This window comes from Etheostoma cragini, chromosome 13 (assembly GCF_013103735.1).
Source record: "Etheostoma cragini isolate CJK2018 chromosome 13, CSU_Ecrag_1.0, whole genome shotgun sequence".
Classification (NCBI taxonomy): Eukaryota; Metazoa; Chordata; class Actinopteri; order Perciformes; family Percidae; genus Etheostoma; species Etheostoma cragini.
Window position 1 is genome coordinate 692,700 of NC_048419.1, and position 20,107 is coordinate 712,806.

General features: G+C 41.2%; 2 protein-coding genes across 4 annotated transcripts in view; both read right to left on the reverse strand.

Moving 5' to 3' along the window:
• Positions 1-11,246, reverse strand: part of ints2 (integrator complex subunit 2) — a 22,895-nt gene extending 11,649 nt beyond the window's left edge. The window contains exons 1-14 of one of the 2 annotated variants that reach the window (XM_034890146.1): positions 10,905-11,246; positions 9,813-10,115; positions 9,483-9,621; positions 8,672-8,774; positions 8,318-8,431; positions 7,108-7,238; positions 4,560-4,730; positions 3,867-4,087; positions 3,488-3,613; positions 2,912-2,983; positions 2,135-2,249; positions 1,603-1,671; positions 935-1,069; positions 649-825 (exon numbers count right to left, since the gene is read on the reverse strand). In XM_034890146.1, the coding sequence (XP_034746037.1) occupies positions 649-825; positions 935-1,069; positions 1,603-1,671; positions 2,135-2,249; positions 2,912-2,983; positions 3,488-3,613; positions 3,867-4,087; positions 4,560-4,730; positions 7,108-7,238; positions 8,318-8,431; positions 8,672-8,774; positions 9,483-9,621; positions 9,813-10,105 (1,866 nt within the window). In that variant the 5' untranslated portion in view covers positions 10,106-10,115; positions 10,905-11,246. Of the gene's footprint in view, positions 1-648; positions 826-934; positions 1,070-1,602; positions 1,672-2,134; positions 2,250-2,911; positions 2,984-3,487; positions 3,614-3,866; positions 4,088-4,559; positions 4,731-7,107; positions 7,239-8,317; positions 8,432-8,671; positions 8,775-9,482; positions 9,622-9,812; positions 10,122-10,904 lie in introns of both variants that reach the window. The other variant, XM_034890145.1, reaches the window with a different exon arrangement.
• A 1,306-nt stretch (positions 11,247-12,552) lies between these two features.
• The window catches only part of med13a (mediator complex subunit 13a), a 76,007-nt gene continuing 68,452 nt past the window's right edge, over positions 12,553-20,107 (reverse strand). For both annotated transcript variants that reach the window (XM_034889562.1, XM_034889561.1), the window contains 9 exons: positions 19,844-20,035; positions 18,850-19,073; positions 18,030-18,172; positions 17,731-17,889; positions 16,681-16,869; positions 15,765-15,907; positions 15,430-15,594; positions 14,005-14,105; positions 12,553-13,667 (listed from right to left, as the gene is read on the reverse strand). In XM_034889562.1, coding sequence (XP_034745453.1) covers positions 13,535-13,667; positions 14,005-14,105; positions 15,430-15,594; positions 15,765-15,907; positions 16,681-16,869; positions 17,731-17,889; positions 18,030-18,172; positions 18,850-19,073; positions 19,844-20,035 — 1,449 coding nt within the window. In that variant the 3' untranslated portion in view covers positions 12,553-13,534. The remainder of the gene's footprint in view (positions 13,668-14,004; positions 14,106-15,429; positions 15,595-15,764; positions 15,908-16,680; positions 16,870-17,730; positions 17,890-18,029; positions 18,173-18,849; positions 19,074-19,843; positions 20,036-20,107) is intronic.

Sequence of the window (20,107 nt, forward strand, 5' to 3'; positions counted from 1 at the left end):
TCCACAAAAGCATGGCTTTACCAAAAGATGATGAAGGTTTGGAATGACCCAGCCAGACCTGAATCCAGTTCAACATCTGTGGGGTGATCTTAAGAGGGCTGTGCACAGGAGATTTCCTCGCGATATGACACATTTGGAGCACTTTTGCAAAAAAAGAGTGGGCAAATATCGCCCATTCTTCTTTGCAAATATTGCCAACTCTTAAGTTCTGACATTTATCTTTGTCTCATTTTTTTACATCACAAAAACCTGCCATTTTAACAGGGCTGTGTAGACTTTTTTTATCCACTGTATAACCTGGAATGCTTGGAATCAAACAAGTCATTAGTCATTATTAACACATTGATGTCATAAAAATTGTATTTGCAGCAACAAAAAAAGACTTGTTTTTAAATACAAAAGAGTTTGAAGAAAAAAAAGGATTGGATATTAAAAGGGAGCATTGTCATTGAAGAGAGGTAACAAAACTATTAACTCTGGTAATTTAAGAAAATATTGCCTTTAAATACTCACACAGACCGTCAGATATTAACAAAAAAGGATATGTAAAACTATAGAACACACAAAAAAACAACAACACAAATGCCATTAACTGTAGGTTAAGGTTAAGGTTTTTGCAGTTCCCATGAGACCCTTGGGCTGACTCACCCCAGCAGAGCACTGGAAGACATTAAGGATCTCCTGCTCGGTGATGGGCTGGTTGGTGGCCTCTGGGTTGGCTTTGGATGCTGGAGTGAGGATGGAGTTGATATAGGCGTCAATTAGGGGAATCAGTTGGGTATGGATGGGGGTGGTCGTCTCACAGAGCTGGCGATAGATCCAATCCTGGAGATGCACACAAGGACAGCACCAGCAAAATATTTTAAAAAAAGAAACTGACTTGACCTGGCTAGTCATCCATTCATCAATGAGCCATGTAGTGCACATCTCCTACCTTGATGGACACTTTGTGCTTCGTGAAGGCTCTGCTCCGAAGCAGCTGGTAGATACAGTGAATGGGGAGGAATCCTGTGATGTTGGCACTAAGGTTGTTGGTCACTGCAACCCTCACCGCATGGGCTGTAACAACCTACACACCAGAAACCAAAAACAAGTTGTCTGAAAAGCAACAATAGAAAACAGACAAAGCACACCTACAAATTCTGTATAGTCCAATGTTACATTATAGTGAGATTGTGCAGAACTTTGGTTCACTAACAAGCTCCTTTTATTCTTTTACTGAGAATATGGTAACGTATGAAACTTCTTGATCGCTAATTACTGTTAACAAAATACGTGGGAGTAAACATGACTGACGGCATCATACATCAAGTAAATACACAGACGTAGGACTAGGTCACATGATGATATATGATATGCAATGAGATGATATATATGTGTCTTAGACTTATACCTTAACCCAAAACAGCTGGGTAGCGTTAAATAATTTACATTACTTTTTTTTTTTCATTTTCACAAGTTGTTCAATTATAAGCTTCTATAGCCCAGTGGCTCTGAATGGTGAAAACACAATCTTAAGAATTAAACACAAATATACAAATAAATAACTCAACACTGGAATTAGCAGAGAGAAAATGTCCATTAGGACTACATTGTATGTACCTGTTCTGTGAAGATCTCCTGTGTGAAGATAGTCTTCATCTTGCTTAGAGAACTGGGCTTGATGGCAATCTGTAGTAAGTTGAACATTGCCAAGAAAAAGAACATCAACAATGGTAGGTTTGCGGTGAGTGAAAACAACCCGCAGGCAACTGTGCTGGTATTTTGTAATTCCCTCCTTTCATATTTCATAAGAAAGATTCTACATGGCAGGCGCAACATCGAATTGAGAGGATTGCCCTAGGGGTGGAAACAAACAGTCTCTAAATCCAATTACACTACACATCTTAGTGGAAAATACACTCAGACAGGAAAACTACTTAGCACACAGGCAGGAAACAATAGTGCACTTAATAAGTAATAAAACAGCAAATTGGCCACAGGGTATAGAGTGTCTTGGTAGATTATATGTGTATGCTGAAAGTGTTTCATCAGTGATATAGTCTTTATATGCACCACTGCTGCAGTGGAGGAGTGGGGCCAGTAGCTGGTCAGCCAGACTGATGTATTGATCACTGCCTCCCTCCCACCTTACCTTCATCCCCAAAGTAGAGCACACCAACTCAATAATGGAGCTGAGCTGGTTGCTATGGAAATACATGGCAACCAATAATAGCATCTCTCCAAAAGAAGCAGATACGCCTGCAGCACTAGAAAGGAGGAGGACACACATATGCATGGGAGGTGAGTGAGAAAAGTGTCATTAATCCTGCATCTTATAGGACAGAATTTTAATAAACTGATTATGCTAGTTGCATCAACGCACACACACTCACTCTTCTATCAGCATGTATCCCTTAAATCACCCCTGAAGTCCCGTAACACTCTGTGATCATGTATGCTTTATGGACTAGTCACAAACTGTTTATTCATACCCACTTTGATGAAAAACAAATTATTACAGAGGCAACCTCAAATACCTTCAAATAGTGGACACACACAAAGCAACCATACATTAAAGTACCAATTCAGACATGGAATTACCACATTTAACTCATCACTTAACTTCTACTGCTCTTTATTTATTCTGAGCCATATTGTTTAACCCTTTCTCCCTCATGTTATTAGTTGTCAATACATTCTGTAGCTGACATGCTATACTAGTTTAGTATAGTAAGAATAGTGTCTGAATCCTTTAAGACATTTATTAATGTCATAAAAGTCATAAAGATCTTAACTGTGACAGATTTTGGTAAAATTGTACTCACCATTGTTGAAACATGGAAACTAAGTAACACAGTTTCTCCACACAGTAATGCCTGTTAAATATCGCCTCATAATCATGAAAAAAGTGTAGATAGATTCTCCTTACCTCTCAAAGTATTCCTCCTCTTTGATCATCCAGCTGAGCCACATGACCATCAGCTGTTCCTGCTCTGGAGTGCTAGACACACACAAAGATGATAATGCTTATTATTACAATGCAATATTAAAATACAAATTACTTGCATGCTGCATTGGCAGAAAATCAAAAGAACAGACCACTGTGAGTTAGGGCGTTTTAACACGACAGCCTTTAGTTTGGTTGAATCCAACTAGAGTCTGTCCCGCTGGTTGTCGGATTTGTTTGGGAAGGTGAGAACGTGGCAAACGCACTCGGATGCGCACAAAAAGAGGACCAAACAAGAGGCCCAAACAAGCATACCAAGACTTGAAGAGGTGGTCTCGATACGCTGTCAATCAATGTGTCAATTTGTAATGATGCAATTTGGTATGCTTGGATTTTTTCAGGTGTGAAACCAAACCAAACTAACTCACCAACTGATTCAGACCAAAGCAAACAAACTACAGGTGTAAAAACGCCCTTAAATAGGGTTTGTGATCCCAACCAACAGTTTTTGGGCAAAGATGTCTAAAAGTCGGAGTCATTGAGACTAGCGTTATGTACCTGACCAGAGTAGGGAAGGCCAGCAGCTTGCAGAAGGACAGAGAGACAAAGCGGACTCCGGCAGGTGTGGCCGGGGGCCGGCTGGTCATCAACTGTAAGAGCTGCTCTGCCTCTTCATCTGTAGGTCTGCAGAGTGATCACATTGAGTAGATTATCTCAAAGACGTGAACTTCTTTTTACAATTAAACCAATGCTCCAAACACATTCACTGACTGTGAAACATTTAAACACTAAAATAAAGTATTTCGAATTTAAAAACAGGCAACAAACTTGCTTCCAAATCTCAAAATCAAACTCTAAAAACAATGAAATACACATCAAAATCCTAATCAAAGAAGTATCAAATATCAGTAGGGCTACTGCATCCACTTTGGCCTACCTGAGGCCTGCAATGCCCATTAGGGCACAGTACAGTCGGAGCAGAGCGCTGGCCTTCACCACGTGCTCCTCTCTGAGGCCAGAGTACCCTGCGCTGGCCTCCTCTTCCATATCACCGTCATTGGGCATGTGGGTGCTGCGGGAGCGGGGCAGGATAGCAACCAGCTCCAGCAGCAGCTGTCTGCGCATCTGCCACAGCACAGAGCTGCTTTCTCTCTTTCGCTGGCAGGACATAGAGAAAGGCATGAGTTCACTACTGCGCTCTCATCCAAGTGCTTACATTTGGGCTCCAACTAGTGAAGGCTTTTTCCATTTCTTTATGATAAATTGATTAACAACAATATCTAACAACTAATTTTCTGTCTAAATATGATCAGAACAATACATTTCCCCAATGATGCAGAGAAGCCTTTCTGTAGAGCCGATTGTGAAAAAAATCTGTCTTCATAAAGTGCCAGGAATGCCAGCAGATGAAAAAATGCATGCTTTCATTATTATCATCTTTTGTTTTTAAACGTTAAGGACAATTTCATTTAAGATATGACAGAAAAGAATAGAGGTGTCCCATGCTGTGCTAGGCAATGCATTATATAAGTGTGTGTGTGTGTGTGTGTGTATTTTCTTGCCACCTCACGCAGAGGACTAATTCATTAATCAATATTAATGCAATACAGAGTCGTGCCTGGCCTCTTACCTGTTGTCCATTGCGAATGAACATGCTAAACCAGGTTCGGACTTTGCTATTGGTACCCAGTAGTAGGCCGCTGACATAAGAGACAAGCGGACTGACTGCCTCATCTGGTGTATCTGGTCTATAGTCCAGAGTCAGAGCCACACCCAGACCAGGCAGATGGCACTCCTCCACCTGGGAATAAACAGAATGAAAAGAAGAAAAAAAGCACACAGTAAATTATATTATTATATCAGTAAATTATTCTGATGGCATGCTTACAATGATATAAAGCAGAGGAAAGGAAGGTGGAGAAAGCACACATTTTGACTATTATTTATCAAATAAGTTGCTGATTAACTTTCTGTTAATCAACTAATCAGTTAAGCTCTGCTATAAATCATTTTCAGCAGTTTTTATCACTTGCCCCTGCATGTTATCTGCTAATCAGACCCTTCTCTGGACATGTTTTGGTAGAGTATAAGTCCTGCTGATGCAAGTGCTGCGGATACACTCTTCAGGAAGGCCATGAATTTCTACTACCTCCTGGGGCCTTGTTCAATAACTGACATGCTGCTGTAACCTTCTTGAGTAAGAAGACAAATTTCTCCCTTCAGGGATAGTATAACAAAGTGGATCACAACATAAATCAGTAAAGACAAAACATTTTTAACATTCATGATGTGACTGTTTGTATTAAATAACCAGAGAATAAAATTCCCCGGGCTAAACAGAGCCAGTAAAAAACATTACGGTGGTTACTTCTTATATTATATCCATCACTTATTCTGTCTCTCTTTCAAATGTGTGCAGACTAACTGGGAACTAAGTTTAAGCGTTGCTTGCACAAAGATGGACAGAATTTGCAGCTGAGATGAGGTTAGTGGCAGAAGTTACCGATGGAGGCGACAAGCCTTTTATGCCGTTAATAGCGTGCCCACGCGGGTGTTATGATTCCATCGGTGCCGACTGGAGCTGGGGCCGATAAATAACTGTAAGTACTGCAGAGTAACTGCTCCTGGGAATGAATGCCAACTGTAACCTTTTCCACTTTTGGACAAAAGAACCAACTAACGCCCACTAACGTGGCTTTTGTCCAATGGAAAAGGGTCTCAAAGGAGTTTTTTTTTTTTATTTTTACTGATGACAGAAAACGACAGAGTAAAGAGCGGTGAGAGTGAAACAAAGTTGTGGGACGGAAAGCTAAACAATTAACTGAACCTCACTATAAATCCCCCAGTCGGAGCTGGCTGATGTGGCTCGGGATAGGGAAGTTTGGGGGCCCCTGCTGGAGCTGCTGCCCCCGCGACCAGACCCCGGATAAGAGGACGAAGATGGATAATGGACCACTATAAATTACTAGTCTTGCATTGCCAGACCTAGCCTGGCTGCAACTAATGATTATTTCCATTGACGGTTAATCTATCTATATATCTAATTCTCTTGTCTATAAAATGACAGAAAATTGTGAAAAATGTCAATCGGTGTTTCCCAAAGCCCAAGATGACATCCTCAAATGTCTTGTTTTGTCCACTATTCAAAGATATTCAATTTACAACTCAAAGATATTCAATTTAGTTTCCGAGAAACCAGAAAATATTTGCATTTAAGAAACTGGACTTACCTGTCTAAATGAAGATTAAATAAAAAAAATGTAAAATCTTTAAAGCCATTATGTTTAGCACTTAAAGGTCACATGGCATGAAAATTTCCCTTTATGAGGTTTTTTAACATTAACATGCCTTCCCCCAGTGGCAAGAAATGTTGATAGGTGTCAACTGAGCCCTGGGTCTCCTGCTCTGCCTTTGAGAAAATGAAAGCTCAGATGGGCCGATCTGGAATCTGGCCCCTTATGAAGTCATAAAGAACATTAGAGAGAATTTGCCCCCCCCATGAGAGAGAGACATCACGGCTTTCAAATGAGCAAAGTGGCAGTTGGTCAAGGCCACACCCCCACCCTCCACCTTGCCCCCCCCTCTCCTCCTCAAAAGCTACAGACTCAGAAAAGACACATACTAAGGAAAGCTCAATGGGGGACTGGCTCTAGTGGCTGGAATATTAGGGGACCACTAAGGTCTATGTAAAAGAGACTTCAAATACAGTATTAGGGACCACTAAGGTCTATATAAAGAGACTTCAAATACAGTATTAGGGGACCACTAAGGAGCACCATGTCATTGGACCTTTAAGGAGCCATAAATGGATAAGGCATGTCTGTTACGCTGCCTCAAATGTGTTGCAAGAAACTGCAAATAATTTATGACGTTACAGTAAATACTTATCTTGAGATGATACTTCTTTTATCTTTGCAACCATGTTTCTGCAAATTATTGGCAAACCACGACACAAACATCCTGTAACATTTTGTAATAAAAGGACAATGCACAAACAGACAAAATACTAAACATTGTTCTAAGTTAACAAGTGTTACTTTTAGTTTACACAACATAATTCAAATGAAATAAAGCCAGGATAGCAGCAGGACAGCAGAATATAGCAGCTGTGATGGATTCTCTCATCTGAAGTAGATACACAAAGGGAGCTTATGGATTAAATAGTGTCAGTGACTGACCACCATAGCTCTGATGTTGAGGGCCTGTGAGGGGTTCATCTGACAGAGCTGCCTGAGGGCTTCAGTCCTGCGTCGACCACCCACACTCTCCTCATCCTGACGCTCTCCATTCTTGATCAAACCTCTACAAACTGCAGAGACAGAAAAACATATTTAGGATCAATTACCTGTCAGGTGTTGGGTCAAAAATAAATAAAACTGAAGGCAAGCTTGAGATCTTCACTGGGCACTGTGAAATAACAACTATCTATTTGATCATTACAGTGTCCAGATGCTGCAAAGGGTAGACATGTGCACACAACAAAACAACTGTACTATGACTTGTTTATTTTGATACTTTGCATCAGGCTATTAGCAACTTGCTCACTGAATTTGATTTTCCAAAAATGTAAAGGAAATACTGTTCAATCATCACATTTTAATGTTGTATGTCATATTTGCTTAAAGGCCTCCACAGTAAGACTGTATAATTTCTCCAAAGTAATTTTTCTCCATAAATACCGTAAACCGTAGAATCATGACTCATGTATTTGCCTGTAAATATGATTTAACAGCATTTCAACAGCCTTATCTCATTATTCCTTGTACATTTCCCACAGCTAACAATTTAAAAGGCCAACTATTTACAACTGGCCTAGACTATGGCATGCACTGCAATTATTACCGTTTTCAACCACTGGATTATTTCACTCATTTCCCACACTTCACCTTTAAATCAAATTATTTAACTTTCAATTCAATGAAACAAGGTCTTTTTCTTTAACAAAGCCAAGAGGATTGCTTAATGTTGACTGCTATTAACACACACTAAAGCTCTTGACTTAGACATGACCCTCTGTGTGATAAGGTGGCATTGGAGGCAGCGAGTTTTATCTGTAATGAGTCTCTCAAAGCACCTCTGTGAGCCAGAGCAACACATGTTCATCATCAATCAAAGACAAATTCATATATCCTTGGGCCAGTGGCATGGATCAAATAAAAGGGGAAACATCTAACTCAGAAAGAAAACATGAGATGGCGACTCATTAGCAATCTTCCCTTGATTATAATGAGGCTAGCATAGAAACCTTTTATGGTTAAGTAAAGCCTTATTTCTGCCACAGCAGGTACACTCACTAACCACATGAAGCTAGTACAGGCAATTAAACAGCCACTCTATCTTAAATTATCCACTGACAGCATGTTCAGTGTTGGGAGACAGATGAATTACCTTCATTGAAGCTGTCAGGGACATTGGCAACCAACAGGCACAGAAACCAGTCTCCATTGCGGACATGAAGCAAAGCCTCTGCCACATCCACAATGGGGAGCAAGGAAGGCAGCTCTAAGAAAAAAGAAAAAGAAACACGCAAGCTAGAGAACAACTTGTCTACTGCAGAGGACAATATCACTGAAGTGGATTATTTCTAGGCTGGCTTTACAGAAATATTAGTTTTTTTCATAATATACAGGTTATGTTTGCTCATACACAGTATGTGTGCACAAAATACATTGTATTCAGATCCATTCCACTTCCACAGCACCTTTAGGTAAAACTATTAAGAAGATGAAAGGAGTTGGGTACCTGCTTGTAAAATGCAGAGGACATCAGCGACCTCATCCAAGTAAACATGGCTTTCAAAAAGTTCAGAGGACTTTAAGAAAAACTCTCCGTTTGAGTCTGCCACCTAAGAAATAACAAGGTAATGGAAAACAGACGGAGTGGATCAATCATCCAAGTCATTCTATTAGGTGAAGAAGCAAGTACTGAAGGGCCATTGCAGTACAAAAAAAAAGTATATAATTTATCAGTGTCAGAGCTGCTACCCAAATTGTGGGAATAATTTCTGATGCCAACGTAAGCTTTGATGAAAAAGTAAAGGAAGGTGTGCAAACTTGTTTCTTACATCCATGACCCATTTCCACATTTAACATATTTTCAATCATTCAGAAGTGTACTAAATAATTCATGCTTTAATTTTCTGTATTTAGACAAATCTGTCTCTCTGCATTCAAGCAAGAAAGATGTGTCTTCTGCATTTTTATATTATACAAAATGTAGTAGCTCAGACTTAGGCTGCTAAAATCCCCAAAATCCCCCATTTCTGCAACGTCTTGGAAACCTATGTGTAATGCTAGTTCTCAGGGTATTTTAGTGTGGCATAACCAGTACCATCTTTAAATTCGTTATATAACAACCTTTATACATTAAATTTGTCTAATTTAGTTCGCCATCAAGCGCATTTTATTGTTTTTTCTTGTTATGATGCATCTTTTTTTTGTTATTTTTTTTCATTGGCATAATACTTGCCATTTTTTCACCATTAGAGATAACTTCATTCATGTTGTCATTGTGCTTTGATTGACTGAATCCTTTGGGGGACCTCTGACTGTACCTTATTCATGATAGCCAAGAGTTCACTGAGGGTCAGACGGAGTCTCCTGAGGGGATCACTGTGTTCAAACTCCAGGGTCAGGCCGTGCTGTAGCTGTGACACCAGGATGCTTTCTCCGTTAGAGCCACCTGCCTTATGCCTGGCAGACAAGACAGCACGTTGTGTATACTGCTAAAATTAACTCCACGTGAGCTCTTGAAAAACACTTGTACTGAGTTTTTATGAAGAAAGCGATGTATGTATGACTTGATGAAAAAAACAGAGGTAGTTAATTCTAATCATTACTAGACTGTAGAAATAACTATATTACCACAGACAATTCAGATATACCTGAGCTGCTGCTCTTTGCGTGCATCCTGCTCCAAGGCATGAAAGTCAACAGACAGAAGTGCTACAATGGAGTTGACAGCTTCTACTCCGGAGAGCAGGCGGAGGATAAGCTTCTTGTCCTGTGCCCATGACTGGCTCTGGTCGGCTGGAGCACATAAAGCCATCCTCACCAGGCAGGGCAGCAGCAGCCTGAGCTCAGGGTCACTTAGGGCAGCCAGGCTGGCCACATCCACCTTCTGCATCGCTTCGAAAGCATAGGAGCTGACTGACTGCAGCCCTGCGCTGTCTGCCATCTCTCTGCAACTACACCTGGAAGGAACAGGCCAAACAGACCATTTAAGAAGCAGAATCAAATGTCTCATAAGCAAATAAATGGGACAGTCTTTTAGTCTGAGCATCTTGTACGATATGAGAAGATGCACTAATGCAAGGGTTTATCAAATACTACATAAACTCTAACGTTACTGAACTATTAAAAATGCCAGACATTTAACTAGTTCTGTTGACTTAAGAAGCTGAGTTAACGCTAACTCTTTCACCAAGTGGCAATGCATTTATTTCTCATTTACTAATAACCTTATTAAATCTTCTGTTGATAAGTAACTTAATGTGTTTGTTAATTTGACTATCGCGCATAACGAACGCCAACGTTAGTGGTGCTAATGCTAAGTTAGCTAGTGAATACTGTTACGATTACCGGTAACGTTAGCTAGCTAGCGATGGCGTGGAATTTGTTTAACGTTAACCTGTTTGCCCAAGTCAACACATTATTCCGATTCATAACTAACTTTTGCACTTACAAATGTTTAGTATGTATTTTTTGAGCACACGCAATATCGTAATATACAGCCAACTCAAACTATTAACGCTTGCTAATAGCTAACGTTAACGGGCAGTAGATAACACTCATTCACTATTGCATTGATATACCCAATAGACTCTTCGCATGCTATTAGCCAGCTAACAGCTAGGCTAGGCTAGGCTAACTTGGCAGGCGATAGCTTTAATACTTGCATGTGCTGTCTGGTCCGTCTCTGCTGTGTAAATATTCAGTGTAAATACAATAACGATAATTCGAAATAATCATCTTACCTCACTTATTAGGATGATACTTAAAGAGTAAATCGTCACCATCGAGGCCTTCAGACCTCGGACTATGTTGTGTACCGTCAGCCTCTATCGCTACAGACCGGGAGTCCCAAACCAATGGCAAAGAAAGAAGCGTGTCCTAGCTAGCTGTTGCCCCCAGTAGCTTTATGGAAATGTCTTTGTAACGCTCTGTCTGATATTATGGTTTCCGCACATCCACCAGGAGTGTATCTTTATCTACAGTGATTACTATGTCACTTTGACAGTGAGGAAACAAGTGTAACGATAGCCAGCACCGTGGAGCAGCGCTGACTGCCCGCACTGACAGTGACTGAAGGAGGCAGTACCAGACTCCGGTCCTGCCCTGGTCCTGCCCTGGTCCTGCATCATGATGCGTAACAACCATCGGCTGGCCAATATTCACCTTATAGAAATATAATGGGAAACCTATTTTATTTTCATAATTTGGCTCTAGTATAATTTTGAAGTTGTTCGGCTCCTTGGATAGGGGCAACATATTTCCAAAATTGCGACATCACACCATTACCCTGTGTAAATACATATCTGCATCATTAATATATTTAAAAAAATTAAACATACCTACCAGTATCTAATCTTTCTAAGCTCTTGTCTGATATCTATATTTGGTTAAGGTACAGAAATGACATTGAATAAACAATGGTCATTTACAATGCATTGTCTAAAAGAACCATATTTAAATCATATTCAAATGTTATGTGGCATGGCATACTTGGTTTTACAGTTATATGAAAGGTCAAACAAACATCCCAAGTCTCTTTTGATCTGTATCTATTAAGATTTACCTCATACATTCTAGACTTTTACCTATCCAGTCAGTAATATGTCAGTGTAAAAATCCCTACATTTTCAAGGGCACATTAATAGCGGTTGCTGTGGGATGAAGGAAAACAGAGCGCGACCTCTGTGTATTCAAAGGCTGCTGACAGCAAGGAAAAAAATGATGCAAATTCTCAAAAGAATGAATTGCCATCTGCTACTATACAACCTCGGGGCAATTCAGCAACTTACAAGTAAGAACGTATTATGCAGGGTTATTCCAATGCCTTTTCCACTTGTAAATAGTAAGTGTGGTAGCACATTTGCAGACCTACTGTATAGTAGAAGAGGACCGTTACCGCAAACAACCATGATTTCCCAAAAAGAAAACATGGCACTGTACTGAAAGTACATTTTCAGGGTTTTATTAAATATTGAATGTATTTTCTACACTCAAAAGACCAGAGACATTTTAATGGTCAAATGTTTTAAGCCAAAGAATGTTGGCAGATATGCATGGTTAAGAGCAATACCAATGGATTTTCCAATAGTCAAAGTACAGTTTCCCTCTGAACAGGAGAAATCCAGACAGTAGATGTTCCCCTGGGTGCAGACACTGCATATCCAATGGGCAGCCATTCATGGCTGGTTAAAGTTCATTTACACCACACATTTACTTTCACAGAGAAGTAAAAAGGAACTGGTCTAAATGTATCCATAACCAATGTTAAACCTGAGGTCAGTTACCTCCAAGAGATGCCAATAGTCCTTCTTCCTCTCCACTATCGGGGTCCTTATCCAATTGCACATCACGGTCCCCCTCCCAAGAGCAATAAACACAAGTACAGGGAAATAAGTTGACGCACTTTATTCCTAAAACAGAAGCCACACCACCAACTGCTGGCATGGCGTTCATATATAATTATTTATATATATATATTGCCGTTTGGTTTTTGTGTCTAAATGTGTGGTATAAAATATTACATACAACAATGTACCTCTTTACTTGAACACAGTGAAGTTCATTGCTGTACAAGTCCTCTGTAGCTACAGCTTTGCTGTAAATTGTTCATGCTCATAGGCATGAAACATAATTCTCCACTCTCACTCTTCTGTACATTGTGGCAATACAAATATTCTGTCTCCATTACAAAAAATAATACTCTAAAAGCAACCTACTGGGACTTTCATTTTTATGGGTTTTTTATTCCTGGCTGTTTTTTTAATTAAGACAATAACATATATCTTAGACCAATTGCTTTAGAGCAGGAAGGTGATATAACCTTCTCCATTTTTTATATATAAAAGAGGTTAAGAAATAAGACAAATTATACATTAAAAAACTTACAATAAATAAGATGCAGGCATTTCGTTTGGATACTATTTCATCCAAAAGGAATAAAAAAGAATTTCAGGTCTTAAAACCAAAGATCCATTCTTGAGTTTTTTTCCTTGATCAAATATGTCCCTTTTCTTCCAATAACTTTACAGACAGACTTGTCTTTCCTTTACAGACTGGCCAGTGACTGTGCTGCCATGCTACATACCATGACAATCAATCTGTCATTCTTTCACGTTCATTAATTACGACTCAACTTCTGGTCCCCCCCCCCCCATCTTTATTCCCTTGTCGCTATGTGCATGTCTTTGAATCATAGGGACGGGACTGTTTAACCAGTAACAGCCGTCTAATCCCGTCTTGGTGCAGGATCCAGCTCCATCCGCTGGTCTGGTTCTTGCAGTTTTCTTCAGTCTTGAAGAAACACCCTTTGGAGTCGTTGCTTTCCTTTTCTTTGAACTGTGTCCCCTTGATCCCCCCTGTAACAGGCTGTTGGCTACAACATGTTCATGATGAAGTTGTACATCTGGTTGAGCACCACGAAGTGAATGGGTAGACATGATCGTCGGTCCTGTGTAGCCGGGTCACACGTCAGCCAGGAGAGGGCGTTGTACTGCTCCAGCACAAATCTGTTCAGGCATTCAAAAGAAATGCAGTCACTCTGTAATTTGGAGTTACGCATAGAATGACACACTCGGGTTATTATTTACCAAAATGCATAAATAACTTAGTGCAAATAAAGCATTTGATGCATAAAAACAATTAAAGATCAATATGTACAAATATTTGTTTTAAACTTGTATATCGTCATCATTTGTATTCAAGAAACTATTTTTTAAGTGTAAATAATATCTGCAATATAACCCCCCCCCCCCCCCCCCCCCCCAAAAAAAAACACAGTCAGCGGGGTAGTACTAATATTTTGTGCACTCAACTTGTAACAGAGTGTGTTCCGCTGTTGTTTACCTGAGTACATCTGAGGTCTGATTGGAGTCGAGGGGGTGGGAGTGTTTGCTGTGCAGTAGTTCATCTGATTGCACTGAAGACACATGTAGGTGCAAAGAGGCCTGAGAGGGAGCACAGGGGGAGAGATGGTGTCAATGGCATTACAACGAAGTTGTTAACCTTCTGTTATGTCTCATCTATCTATAAATTAAAGGAACCTCTGCCTGCCTGCCTCTACCTGCCTGCCTCTACCTGCCCGCCCACCCAATCCAAACCCAGCTACCATTTTTAAAGTGTTCAGTTACCACAAAAACACTTTGGGCAGAGTTAGAGAATGTTACAGAACACATTCGCAGTCCATTAATGGCTTACCTATTAACCACATATTTAAAATAACAGTTGTGGTTTTATGGGGAGTTGCTTGCTGGACTATTTCTTGGCAGGGAGCTGTGGCTTCCTGGAGTCTTACGTCACAGTGAGGTTTCCCAGCAGCAAATTTGCATGTCCTTATATAGCGAGGGCATGACCCGCTCCACTCTGCCCCTGATTGGCTAGTACTCATTGCCTTTGTTGGTTGGGTTAGGGTTAGGCAAACACGGTTGACTCCATTTAAGTTTGAAAACTCAGGGGTTGCGTTGTAGTCTTGGAGAATGAAACGGAGACCTTTGGAAACGACGACGCATGGTAACCAGTCTGATCAGTTACCAGATATCAGGTAGGCTTACACACCGTTCATTAACAGTTCACCTCGCCGTCAGTCCAAGCTAATCAATCTGCGGTCCTACTTTTGGCCAATGTTTTACTTTCTCCAAAGTCTGTAACTTTAACTTACATCCATGATATTCAACCGCAGAGTCACGTTAGACATGTATATACCCAGTGTATGTGAATGGTCATGTGATACTGTCAGAAGTGTTAGTATGGACGGAGATTAGTTCTGCTACAGACCTAAAATGCTTGTGTGGATGGAGATTATTTTACAGACATGACATCCTAAAACATATTTATTATCCATACGGTTTGTTTTAATTGTACCCCTTATGCCCTATGACCTACCTTAAAGGGATGCTCTGCCGATTTCAATCCAGCTCGGTTATCTTTATGTGGCCAGAGTGTTTAACAGCAGACAGAAGTCTGCTGCTGGAGGGAAGTCACACACCAGTGTGACTTCCCTCCAGCAGCAGACTTCTGTGGTGCGTTTCTAGTATTTCAGCAGAGCTCGGCTGAGCTCTGAGCACTGCGGCCACGGAGGGAAGCCGTACACCATTCCTCTAAATACACTGTCATGACACACAGCTGGATTTAAATCAGCAAAATATCTAATGAATTGTTCTAAGTTATCTAGTTCAACCACTAGACTACATTTTATTTTTTTCACCATGTGTAAAAAGGCAGCACTAAGAGAAGCCTACTAAACAAACACGTGAGAGGGGCAGGGCCGTGTACCTTGAGGAAGAGTGGACACTGGTTCTGAGCCTGCGGACAGGCTGACCAGAACCAGTCAGGTAGTGGGCCGGCTTTAGCCGTCGAGACAAAGTAGCCAAGTGCCAGAGGCTGCTGCAGCAGGTTAGGAACCTCTTCATGAGACTCCATACGGTCCGTACTCTGGCCCTGCAGCAAGGCAGAAAGTCAAGGTTAGTCACACCACGTTGTACCGTATGGACTGATTACACGATCCGACCATCTGATGTTGGTACATTCTGACTCATTTAACAGCGCACAGAGAAATGGACATATATCCAAAGCTACTGTGAGTGTATGGCATCTTCATGTTAACTCACCTTACTGCCATCCCCTCCGTGGTGGTAATGAGAGCCAGGGGAGTGTACTGGTGAAGTGGTGGGCGAGATGTTGATGATGTCTGGGTCCACCAACTCGTTCTCCTGGTCCAGCAGGTCAAAGATTCCGATAGCATCGGACCCATCTGGGGAGAACAGGAGAATCACTCAACAGGTCTGCAAGTGATGCAAGATTATTTTTTAGGTACACTCCATGTGTCTCTGAAAGCATCTATAATACTCTTAATACTCTGGTCTGTATGATGATGGCCAAACATATGTATTTCATGCATTGCAGAAAATCTAATTTGGACATTGGCTTTTACTTTTCATGCCATGACGTTGTTAATGTAGCTATTTTCTGCGTGTAGAATGTGAGTGACCATGCTTCATGTAGATCCACTAAGTATTAGGGCTGCTACTAACAAATATTTTCATAGTCGATTAAGCTGTTGATTATTTTCCTGATGAATGGATTAGTTGTCTGATCTATAAAAATGTCAAAACACGGTGAAAAATGTGGATCAGTGTTTCCCCAAGCCCAAAATCACGTCCTCAAATGTCGTGTTTTGTTCAAAACTCAAAGATATTCAGTTTACCGTTGCAGAGGAGAGAAGAAACTAGAAAATATTCATATTTTAGAAGCTGGAATCAGTATCTCATCTTAAGTAAAGCGATAAATCTTTTGTTTTGTAAAAAAATGGAGCAAAACAATTAATCAATTATCAAAACAGTTGGCGATTAATTTAATAGTTGACAACTAATCGATAAAATGGATTCATCAACACTACTACAACATTAAAGGGGAAACATTTCTGTTCGACATCTGTCACTTTGTTTAAGGTCCAGAAAATAGGATGAGCCACACTGAATTAAGAATTAAGAATGACTGGAAGACAGATGAAGGAGCAGTACTGACCAGTGGTGGCGTTTAGAATGTCGATGTTGGGGTCGATGTTGGTGTAATTGGAGCTGGCCACTTGGACAAAGGCGGATGTGGGGAAGACCAGGATGTGGGTGCAGGAGGTGTCCTGTGGGGTGCTCAGCTGGGACGTCTGCATGTTTAAAGTGGTGCTGCGGCCAAACACTGAGCCTGTCGACACAGAGTCTGATGGGACGCACAGAGGACGGACAGAGTGACGGGTCAATTAACAGTGTGGTGAAGAAGAACAGAAGGCAAAGCATATTCTCTATGTTTGAGTCAAGGACATCACATAATTCACAAAGGAATTTGACACACTAAAAGTCTGTGGAATTCAAGCATCAAACAGGAAACTAGTGAATACTGCCAAACACATTACTCAAATGTTACCCTTTATCAATCTCTGCACAAGAGACATGATGGCATCTACTGTCCTGTGTATCCGATGGGAATTTTGGGCAAACTGAAGCATGGAGGACCAAGGAGGTATTAAAAAGTGTACTGGATGTAATATTACATCTAGTTATTTTACTGATTTGAACGGTTTTAAATTTTATTGCAAATTACTAATGAATAAAAAATAAATAATATACAAGAATTATCTTCAACTGAGCATCAAGTAATAGTTTTACATTAGTTATTAAAATGGATTTCTTTTAATTTTACAATGGCAGGTTTCCACTTTTGTATTTTATAATCATAAAAGACACTAGATTTGAAGTGTCAGAATAGCAATTATGTCTTGTAGAGTCTCCCCTCCTAGTCATAGCCACGTGAGGTTAAAACAGCATTGCTAATCTCTTTCTGTTTCCAGAGCTTTTTATAGCTGGCTGTCCATCACACAGCACTGAGATCAGTGGGCGTCTGAAAGCTAGTGCTGTATGAGCGAAATGTACATGATCCTTCCTGCCATCAATCTGCTCTGGACAAGGAGGGGACACACACGTTGTGATTCGCTGCTGCCATCCATCACGTACACACATGCACACACACAGCCTTTCTTGTTACTAAGATGAGAAGTGTACATTAAAACATAACACACTGTACCGGGCATGATGATAAAGGATCCCTGGGGCTCCATAGCAACCAAGCACACGCTGAGGATGCTGGGAGTATCTGAGGCAGAGATGCCACACATTCGACACATTTCCTTCAGACGGCGACTCAGTGACTGGAGGTTTCTCCTGCTCAACAGAATACTCCAGTCTGGAACATCAAGAGAGGAGAGCAGCAGGGATGAATGAACATGTAACTCACTGCGATGAAACACATTTGAATGACTTAAATGCTCTATTTTGTTTGGTCACAAAAAAGCACTTGAGCGTGATTAAACTAGTCATCCTTACCTTTTAACTCTCCGTGTCCTATCCGGCCTAGTCGGCCAATCACCACCCTCCAAGGGACTGATGTCATCTGCACTAGTCCCAAACACCAATCCCACAGCTTCTGCAGGCCGAGCCGCCGAACAGAGCCCTTTTTCCTCCGTGCTCTGCGGAACATGCATTGACCCACATGTCAAAATCACTTTCTAAAGTATATTTAGCTGTTAGTCAATGGAGCTGGTTCAACATGAAGGCCCAAGCTTTTGAGGCAGGTGAAGGTGAATCTCTGGAATGTGTGAAGTATTTTAGGATACTCCAAAAAATGAGATCACAATAAGCAAACATACCGATGTAGGCACTGGCGCACCCACTCTTTTGCAGAGTTTGGAGAGTTAATAACTTTCAAAAAATATGCACTACAAACAAAAACATTGTGTGAAATGTTTTCTGTCAGCAGACACTTTCTTACAACTATGACAGCTATAAATTAATTTTCATTAGTTGTGACACCCATGTCACCCAAGTGTCCTTGAGCAAGACACTGAACCCCAAGTTGTGTGTAGATGTGTGTGAGTGTGTTTCTGATGAGCAGGTGGCAACTTGTACAGCAGCCTCGACCACAGTGTGTGAATATGTTTGTGAATGTAGAATTCCTGTACAACGTAAAAGCACTGAGAATAGCGTTGGGACTAGAAAAGCGCTATATAGGAACAGTCCATCTACATTTACTTCTTCTAGTACACAGAGTTGATGTTGTGTGAGGGCCTAATGGTGATTTCTAATATGGTATTAAAGACTTTGAAGCTGGTAGGTTATAATACCATGCAGACGGAGGTAGTCCTACCTGTTGGGTACATCTATGTTGATGATACAGGTCTCTAGGAGTTCCCCATACAGGTCAGTGCATGTAGCCAGGAGCCAGCGTTGGTCGTGGGACAGACAGTACCCGACAAACAGCACGTTGTATTTCTGCGATGCCTCCCCAAATGTCTCCCCGAGCTCCGTCTGCTTGTCCTTTACCGGTGCTAGAATGAACGGAGGTGTATACAGACGCAGACACTCCGGCCTCTGCAGATTGGGAGGTAGGGTGATGTCAAAATAATGGATTTAGGATAAATGTCTTCTAATTGGACATACTCCAGACAGTTTGTGCATGCATAATGGGCTGCTGGACTTTCAGAGATGCAAGACAGCCACTCTTTCAATCCTAATTTGTACTGAATTCACATTGTAGGCATCTTTACATGCAAAAAAAGTTCCTTGGTTCACTCCAATTGTCCCATCCATATCCCACTTCTCCCAGCAAGGCAGCTCAAGGTTTGACAATGTTTTAAAGGGAAAAGGTAACGCTACCTGTAAAGAAGGAAGTCCACTGAATAAGGTTCTGATCTAAAGTGCCCCTTTGTCTAAACTTGGAGTCGAGATCCCATTATGGAGGAGTCAGGGAGCTAGCCAAGCAGATAATGGAAAGAAAACTCTGGAGTAGCAGAGAGTTACAAGTTCCCTTGGTCCTGTTCCAGGGGAAAACACTACGAGGATGGTTAGCACTAAAAGCCTCTAGAGCTCATTGCCGTCTTTCTCTTCAATGGCAAACTGAACAGAGCCCGGGCAAAAGGCTAGGTCACATTAGTCAGGTTCACGTTTGGGAGAGAGCTGAGGGCCACAGTGTCAGCCTTGGTTTGCTTGCCTATCGATGAGAGGACCCATGCTAGCATGTTAACGCTAACGGACACCCAAAGAGCTGAGCTGTAACTGCACACTAGGACAACACTTTTCTCTGCTTTACAGATGGATTATGTCAAAACAATTAAAGTGCAACTGCTAAGTCATGCATTTACCTCGGGGTTCTTCAGTGCAGTGTCAATGGCCAAGCCCGGGCCGAAGCCTGTCAGTGACTTGACATTGGTGAAGGTGGGCAGTGGCCGTCTGCACTGAGCGAAGACGGAGAAGGCGAGAGACTTGAGGTGCTGGGCGTAGATATGACGGTCTTCACCGCGTACTGGCTGAAGCAAGTACTGGCATGGGACAATCTGAGGTAAACAGACGTTAAGAAGTTGTTAGACACAGGCAACACAAGTATAACACTCCCTCTCTACACTCTT